The sequence below is a fragment of the Bison bison genome, unplaced genomic scaffold, assembly GCF_000754665.1.
Source record: "Bison bison bison isolate TAMUID 2011002044 unplaced genomic scaffold, Bison_UMD1.0 scf7180017864313, whole genome shotgun sequence".
NCBI classification, from domain to species: domain Eukaryota; kingdom Metazoa; phylum Chordata; class Mammalia; order Artiodactyla; family Bovidae; genus Bison; species Bison bison.
Genome location: NW_011494885.1, coordinates 2,656,222 through 2,665,540, shown reverse-complemented (window position 1 = coordinate 2,665,540; position 9,319 = coordinate 2,656,222). Strand labels below are relative to the sequence as shown.

General features: G+C 47.0%; 1 protein-coding gene across 1 annotated transcript in view; it reads right to left on the bottom strand.

Annotated features, from left to right (window-relative positions):
- The window catches only part of CCDC61 (coiled-coil domain containing 61), a gene marked incomplete at its 3' end in the record, with an annotated part of 20,199 nt that overhangs the window by 6,714 nt on the left and 4,166 nt on the right, over window positions 1–9,319 (bottom strand). Inside the window, exons 2-5 of the mRNA XM_010852708.1 lie at window positions 5,139–5,297; window positions 4,807–4,889; window positions 1,820–1,977; window positions 1,085–1,246 (exon numbers count right to left, since the gene is read on the bottom strand). Of these exons, the coding sequence (XP_010851010.1) occupies window positions 1,085–1,246; window positions 1,820–1,977; window positions 4,807–4,889; window positions 5,139–5,286 (551 nt within the window). The remainder of the gene's footprint in view (window positions 1–1,084; window positions 1,247–1,819; window positions 1,978–4,806; window positions 4,890–5,138; window positions 5,298–9,319) is intronic.

Here is a 9,319-nt window from a genome sequence, read left to right as displayed (position 1 = left end):
TGTTGGAGAAGACTCTTGAGAGTCCCTTGGACTGCAAGGAGATCCAACCAGTCCATCCTAAAGGAGATCAGTCCTGGGTGTTCTTTGGAAGGACTGATGCTAAAGCTGAAGCTCCAATACTTTGGCCACCTCATGCGAAGAGCTGACTCATTGGGAAAGACTCTGATGCTGGGAGGGATTGGGGGCAGAAGGAGAAGGGGACGACAGAGGATGAGATGGCTGGATGGCATCACCGACTCGATGGACCTGAGTTTGAGTGAACTCCAGGAGTTGGTGATGGACAGGGAAGCCTGGCGTGCTGCAATTCATGGGGTCGCAAAGCGCTGGACATGACTGAGCAACTGAACTGAACTGAACTGAATGTGTAGGACCCCTACCAGATGGAGACCAAGTCCCAAGCATACAGCAGGCACTCAGTAAATATGCTAGGAGCCTTTGCTTTCCTCACTTCACTCTTTAAGTCCCCTTGTTTTCAAAACATTCCCACCTTTGCACATGCTGTTCCCTCTGCTAAAACACTCTTCCCCACCCCAAGAACCTATCAGGTTCCTGTTACAGCCTCCCAAAGCAGAGGCTCCCTTTCCTGTCTCACCCCATCTCTATTTGCAATATACTCAGGTGGGTATGTGATCAAAGTCTCTGCCCCCTGGGCTGGCACTACATCATGGTTAGGGAAAGGTCCGCAAAAAAGAGGTACTCGGGGAAGGTGGATTCAACTGAATAGAGCCCTGCCTCACACCCTGCCTTTGCACCTGCCTTGCCCTTTGTCTGGAACACCCCACCCTCGCCAGGCAGGGTCAGGTCTCCCTCTGCACTCCCTCATCCATGGTGAATCTTCTCTGACTGCAGACATTGTCTCCCCCACTGGACTGGGAGCCCCAGGATAGGACCAGGACTGTCTCAGTCATTGCTGTGTCCCCAGCACCATTAACACACGGCGGGCACAAAGGAGTGGCTCAGAATAAATATTTGGGGAATGAGGGAGGGCCATCTTTCCAACACTGCTAAGCAGTGGGTCCTGCAGTGCACGATGGGATGTGTCCCCTCCCCCAGCCCCCACTGCCCACCCACCCCCAAGACTCACTGCTCCCGCAGGTGCCAGATCTCAGTTTCCCGGCCGTCCCGAGTGTCCTGGCCATCCAGCCCTCGAAGGCGGCTCAGCTCCTCCTTTAGTGAGCGAATGATGCCCTGCAGGACCACAGGGTCCGGCTTGCCCTGGTATGGGAGGGGCAGCGGGTAGTGAATCCTGAGAAGGATTAGAACCATGGCATCTCAGAGGCCAAGAATCCACCTGGGAAAGGACAGGTGACCATTTCTGGCCAAACACTACTACATGAAATTGGTTGAGAGTCTTCTGGGAACACTTGTTTTCCTGATGAAAACAGCAGATACAATTAGCAAGCACAGTTCTGTTCCATTTCCTTCTGCTTTGATACAGATGCAATGTTTGGAGGTCCGGCAGCTCTTTTGTGACCATGAAGAGATAATGATGAGGTCAGAAAGCCAATACGTCAAAGATGACAAAAGAAAAACAAAAAGAGAAGGAGGCTGAGTCCCTAATGAAGCTGTTGAGTAGCAGCCACCTACCTAGACATCTTGTTATGTGATAAACTATTGTTCAAGGCCCTGGTAATGGTTATCCTGATACTTGCAGCCAAACACAATACTAAATGACATAAACCTCAACACTGAAGATTCCAAAGGCAAGGCTTAAGCAACATCCCCACCTTGCCTTGGGTACCAGCGGTTCCTAAGTCCTAGCCACATCCTCTTCCACCTGACCACCAGCTACCAGCCTGGTGGGTACCCTTGTACCCACCTGTCAAACTCCACAGAGTAGATGAGGATCAGGTAGCGCTTGGAGTTGAGCTGGGCAGACCTCGAGGCCAAGGGGCCTGGGCGGCCCCCCATCTTTCGGTTCCGCAGGGACTCCAGATCTGTGTAGGTCAGCAGGTCAAGGGTGACCGACTCACTGCTCTGTTGGAGAGAATGGAGGAGTTGCCAAAAGACTCAACATGGCCACACCCAGAGCACACAACCCACACGCCCAGGCCATGCCCTGATCATCTGTTGGGCTAGCTGGGCTTGCCTACCCAGCCGTGGTAGGCTGTGGGTCAAGATGGCCCTCTGGTGCAGGAAATCATCAGAGGGACAAACTGGAAAGAACCGCAACTCTCAGCCACAGGAGACAGCTTAGTGGTGTGACTTCCAAGTGTTGTCTGCGCACCCCTGGGGGTCCCCAAGACCCTTTTAGGGGAGTACATGCAGTCAAAACAACTTGCGGAATAATAACTAAGATGTCATCTGCCTTTTCTTTCTGTGCTGACATGCACACTGATGGTACAAAAGTCATGGTGGGTAAAACTGCTGGTGCCCATTAGCAGAATTCAAGCCAGGGGCGTCGAATGTACTAGCAACTGCTATATATTCCACGGCTGCCATACAGTCTCCACGGGGGAGGGGAGGCAGGGAGAAACACACAAAGAAATAGATAAATAAAAACAAAATGAAACCTACGAATGTCCCTGATGAACCTGCAAAACTTAATAATTTTTTTGAATCTTGACCCTTGAGCACACAGATGTTTACTACTCTGTGTGACAAAACAGAAAGTCCACATTTGGCTGCATATCCAAGTATGACACTTTCTAAGAAAAGCACTTGTGGGGCTGAATTTGGAGCTAAATTAGCCACTTTTTCATGGAACACTATTTTTACTTGAAAAGGTACTGACAGACAAAACCATGGTTATTTAGTCTTTGATGTTTGGCAAGCATTTTCTCAAAAATGAACAAAGTGAGCCTGTCACTTGAAGAAAAACAGCTAACAGTATTTGTTGGCAACGATAAAATTCAACCTTTAAAGTGAAAATTCAAATTTTAGAAAACTTGGGCCTGCCACTGCGGGCTTGACAGTTTCTCAATGTTGAAAGATTTTCCTGGCCAGATCAGTGAGGATATTAACAAATGTGACTTCCTGATACTGTATAATGAAATGTGGCAACCTCTGAAAGAGCTGCACAATTCCATGAAGCAATATTTCCCAAATGACCAACTCCTGATGTTACAAGTGATATTACAAACCCATGATGTTACAAAATAGGTAAAAGATACTTGCAAAGTACAAGATATGCCAATAGATTTTAATATGACAGCATAGGAAAAATTCATTGATATGGTCTCAGATTCCACATTGCAAGAAACCTTTCAGAAACTACCATGTATCCAATTTTAATGTGTGAGCAGAATTATCCGAAAAAACTATTACAGGACTACCTTTGCCAGCTACATAGCCTCCTGAGGATTTTTTTTTTTTTCTGCATGTATGTCAACCAGGACACATCACAACAGACTGAAGAAGCACATGATAACCTAGCAGTTATCTATTAACCCAGATATTAAAGAGATTTCAATAATGTTTTTTAAAAAAAACTACATTTCTTTCTAAATAATTTTGGTTTTGAGACTACTATTCATAAAAATATTACTTAGGTCAATAACAGGTTTGTTATTGTTATTTTTAAATGAGTTCATAAATATCTTTATATTTTTCTCAGTTTTAATTTATGACATGGCAAACAAATACTGCTAGATGAAACAGGCATAAACAAAAGCTCTTTGGTATCCTCGGTAATTTTCAAGCATATAAAAGGGTCCTAAGACCAAAAAGTTTGAGAACCTCTGGGTTAAATAAATCATGATGCATGGGTACACTTGAATGCTAAGCAACCACGAACAAGGATGACAAACTCAAAAGTTACAATAATAATAAAAACAGACAACATCTGTTCAGTGCTTATTGTGAGTCAGGCACTATTCTAAGCGTTTTACATATAACTCATTTAACCTGCATAGCCCTCTGAGAAGGGGACTATCACCCCACATTACAGATAGGGAAACTGAGACGCGGAGGGGACGTAATTGGCCCCGGGCACCCAAGTAGTAAGCGGTAGGGACGAGCCTGACTTTTAGCATCCATGATCTTGGCCATCATGCTATGCTGCTTATAGACACCAGAATGTTAGCAGTCTAAGGTGGGGATGGAAAGGGGATCAAGACTCTCACTTTCTAAGTCACACACATTGATATCATCACAATTTTATGAGTGTAATTTTATCCATAATCAGAGAAATAATGCAGTTCATAGTTTTCAAACGATGTCTGAATAGTATCTACGTTCCAACCTGCTTCTTTTTTTCATATTAATACTTTCAACTACTTGACATATATTTTTTTTTCAACTGTCTGTCTAGTGGGAGCACTGAATGTCAGGTTCGTGAGGGCAGATTTTGTCTCTTTTGTTCAGTGTTGTATTTCCAGTGCCTGGCACACAACAGATTCCCAGTAGATGAAATGATTAGCTACATCCACTGATATGACTAAATTTTTTATGAAATACTGTTGGATCTTTTTTAAAGGTTACAGAATACCTTGGGAAATTTATCAACTCTGTAAAATTAGAGATCTGCAAATATACACACCACACATGTTCACAAGTGAATAGAGAAATGGAGAGATGGCTGGAGTGATTTTCATCAAAATACTAACAAAATATTACCAGGAGTGAACATGAGGAATGCAGTGATTTTTACTTTCTTCTTTACATTTCTCTGTGACTTGAATTTTCTCCATGAGAACCACTGTCATCACAATTACAATGACAATACGCCATGTACATTTGGGAAAGAAGAAAAGACAGCCCTATTTCCTCAATGAAAGAGAAGTAGAAGGTCTTGCATACATCAGATGGGCATCTACCCTCCCAGGGACCCAGAGGACAAAAACCTCCCCCAACCCTGGCCCCTACCTGGGTGAGGGCCGACTCCAGCATGTTACAGAAGATGCTGAACTGTTTGAAGTTCCCTGTCTTGTGAGTCAAATCTTCGATGACTAGGTAGAGAGAAAAGTCCTTCCTGAGCTCCGACCACGTGCCCAGCCCAAGGGCAATGCACCCAAGCTTTCTACCTTTCCCCAGCACCAGTGCCTCTGGCCCGAGGGATGAGTCCTACACACCCTCCCCCTTAGAGAGCTCTGGTCAGGTAGAAGGGGCAGGTGAGCAGGATCCAGACTGGCCTCATCTTCTGGGAGACACTGACTCTGGGGAAGGACAGGCGAGCCCACCCAGGCAGGCACACTCACAGTTGGCATCGAACTCGCCCCGCCACTGGTCGGCCGTCATCCGATCCTCCACCTCCAGCTCTAGCACCTGCCCAGACACCATCACCCGCACAGCATGCTCCACACCCCGGAAGACGTAGTCCACCTGCAGGCCAGCAGGCTGGTCCATGGCCAGAGTCGCTGGAGAGGTGGATGAGACAGAGACCCAGAGGGGCTGAGAGCCCAGGCTCAGGAGCTGGAAGGCCAGAATCCTGGTCCCACCATGCACCACCTTAGGAAGAGACTCTGCCTCTCTGTGCTTCAGTTTCCTCATCTGGAATATGGGTACAGAACAGCACCTACCTCAGAGAGCTGTCATGAGGATTAAACTGAACAATACACGTAAAGGCCCTGGGAACTGTGTTCTGCACGTTATTATGCCTAATATATGCTGATTAATAGAATATATGATTTCCAATAAGAGAATCATGATTAATACTATTATTAATTTATTAATCCCTATATGCATTATATATTTATTACTTATTCATTTATTCAAACGTTTGTGAAGAAAAGTCAAGCTGGAAAGAAAGATGGAGCATTGAGATCAGGCTGGACAGGGATTTTATATAGGGGGTCAAGGGCAGGCCTTCTGTGGAGGTGACATTTGGGCAGAGAACTGAAGGAGGTGAGGGAACAAACCATGTGGCTACCCCTAAGGAGAGTGCCCCAAGTCTAGAGAAGAGCCAGTGCATGGCTAACAGATTCTCCATGAGACACCTGAAGCACTTAAACTGAAGTAATCATTGATCTTCTTCATTAGTCCATTGCAAGTATAAGTACTTTCTCTTAGCCAACATGACTACTACTCACTGTTAGTGCTAGAGAAGCTGGAGGAGGGGGTCAGGCCGCCATCCTCAGCCTGAGTTCTAGGGAGTCATTCAGAATGCCAGCCCCGGGCTGCCTGAGTTCATAACCAGGTTCAGCTCTGGGCATGTACATGGGCGAGAAACTTAACCTCTCCTGGAGCCAGATTCCTTACCTTTAAAGCACATGCCCTGCCATACAGAGTGAAGTAAGTCGGAAAGAGAAAAACAAATATTGTATATTAACACATGTATATGGCATCTAGAAAAATGGTAAGGATTGGGAACCATTTGGTACGGAATGGAACTTACCTGCAGGGCAGGAATACAGATGCAGATTTAGGAAATGGTCTTAAGGACACAGGCAGGGGGAAGGAGGGAGTGGGACGAATTGAGACAGTAGCACTGATATATATACACTCTAACTCGTGAAATAGATATAGCACGGGGAGCTCAGCTTGGTGCTCCGTGTTGACCTAGAGGGGTGGGGTGGAGGGTGGGTGGGAGAGAGGCGCAAGATGAGGGGGATATATGTACATTTATAGCTGATTCACATTGTACAGCAGAAACTAACACAACATTGTAAAGCAATTGTACTCCAGTTTAAAAATAAAAAAATAAAGCACATGCTATCCTGGGTGCTGGGGATATGATGAGAAACCAGATTCTATCCCTACCCTCAAGAAGGCGGCAATAGAGACATAAAAATGTCAAGAAGAGGAGAAAGAGGATGCTAGTGGGTGGGGGTTGCTCTTTTTAGCTAAGGGGGCCAAGGAAGGGCCACCCCCTCCCCACTGAGCAGAGGCCTGGATGGAAGAGAGGAGATGGGTGAATATCTGGGGAATAAGCTCCATGTAGAGGGAACAGCCAGGCAAAGGCTCCAAGGTGGGATGTTCCTAGTTTGTTCTGAAAACAGCAAGGTCAGCGTGAGGGAGGGAGAGGGGAAAGTGAGGAGATCAGAGATGTAACGGGCCAGATGATGTTCCTGCAGGCCTTTGTAAGCCCATAGGAGGATAACAGCATTCATCTCCCTGGACTGGCGTAAAGATTAAATGAATTAACCATGTAAAAATCCTCAGCAAAATTGAGCCACGTGTGACACACACCAAGCATTCAATACGGATTGGCATCATCATCATTTTTTACTGAAATGTAATTGATGGACATTATGTGAGTTTCAGGTGTACTACATGGTGACTTGACATCTGCACACATGATGGAATGATCACCACAATAAGTCGAGGAAACATCTGTCCCTGTACAAAGTTACTTCAATATTATTGACTATATGATGTGGCTTGCTTTATAACTGGAGGTTTGTACCTCTTAATCCTCTTCATCTATTTCATCCCCACACCTGACCGTCATTATTCTTGTTATTACTACTTTGTGGCTGTTTCTGAGCTTGAAAGGGACTAGAAAGACAAGGCAAGCCCATTCTCTCCCCAGTGTACAGATGGGGAAACTGTGGCTCCGTGAGAAAAAGAGCTCTGTCCAGAGTCCCAGAGGTGCTCCAAAGACAGAGCCACCAACAGCTGTCCCCCACTCAGATCACAGGGAGCCCTCCTGTGCTTAACTTCCTTCTCTTTAGTCCTTCCTTCTCTTTAGTCTCTTTAGTCCTCACACTTTCCCCAGTTTAGTCCTTCCTGAAGTCTGATATTAGAAAATCTAATATTTTGAGAAAAAGACGAGCCCTGGGAATTCACTGTTTGTCCAGTGGTTAGGACTCCTTGCTTTCACTGCAGAGGGCCTGAGTTCAATCCCTGGTTGGGGAACTAAGATCCTGCAAGCCAGGCACAGTGGAGCCAAAAAATAAATAAATAAAATTAAGTGCCACTATTAAAAAAAAAAAATGAGCCCTGAATCTCTTAGGTCAGTGATTTTTAATCTTTTTAGAGTCCTAGAGTCTTTGCAAATCTAATGAGATCTCTTAAGTCTCCCCAGATAAATGAATAGATCCAAAAACCTTTGCCAAGTAATTTCAGGGCCTCCCAGAATACCACTCTTGAAGCCCATCCACAGATCCCCTTTCTCAAAGGCTCAAAGACAATTGCCTGAGCCCCAGACATCTTGAGAGGCTTCTCTGACCCTAGGTCCAGGCTCTTAACTTTATTTGGGGAAGGCGTCTCTGGTGCTTTGGAGGTGCTGATGAAATCTGGAGACCACTTTGCCTCGGAAAATTCACACTCTCACAACTGTACTTTCATTCTCCGGAGTTTCAGAAATGGGGGTTAATAATTCCTGACCTACTGGCAAACAAACAGCTACACATTTCAACATATCCCTCAGTCCCCGGCCCTCAATACGGGTGCCAGGCAGCGCTGGCCCCGCCCCACCGGGTGTTCTAAACCCCGCCCACCCACTCTGCCCCTCCCACGCCGCAAGCCAATCAGCGGCCGCGCCGTCCAGGTTACCAAGGAGTCAAAAACAGCTGCGGAACACCTGCTGAACCACGCAGCCTAACCGCCCCTAATTCACCAAGGTACTCGTGGTACCCGATCCGGGAGACGGAGGAGGAAGAGGGCCTGCCCCACCCCATCCCGGCTGCTAACCCGGCCCCGCCCTCCTCCTTACCCACTCCCGTACAAAAGCCCCCCATTCATAGCCCTTCAGTTGCTAACAGGGATTTTCTCATCCAATTGTCCTGATGACAAACCCGCCCACCTCAGTCCCCAGATATTAAGCCCCTGAATATTTTGCCCGAATTCAATCCTCTCCTTACACCTGCCTCCTTCACCTGCACAAACTTTACCCGCTCCCCTCCCTCCATTCCCTCTTCTAGACAGAATAATCTCCACACTCGCCATCCCCACAGTTCGACTCTCCCCCTCCTGACACCAGCTCCCCAACACTCATTCCCTATATTCTGCCCACTACCCCCTCTCCAAGTCCCCCATGTTCTACTGGGGCTCCCCCTACATTCTATTTGAATTTTGTCCCCCCTACGCTGTTCCGCCTGGATTCTATCCGCATATCAGCCCAAGGTTCTACTCCACACACACCCCATTTTTCAGCCTGTATTCCATAACCCTTGTATTTCATCTGGATTCCGTCCCCTCTCAAATTCTATGTATACTCCCTCTCTCGCCCGCCCCCCACATTTTCCATTTCTCTTCCCTTGATCACCACGCCCGGACCCTGCGATCCTCCAGACCCTGAGCCCCTCCTCCCTCCTTCACGCCCGACCCCACCCCCACTGTCCTTCTACCTGCATCCCCCATCCGTGCTCTGTGACCGCCGACCAGTGGCCCATCCTGGTTGCTGGTTTTGTTCCAGTACCAGGTCTCTTCTAGCTTCTCTCCACCTCAGCTTTCTGACACGTCCCCCCTCCCCAACCCAGCGGGGATGCCTTGCCTT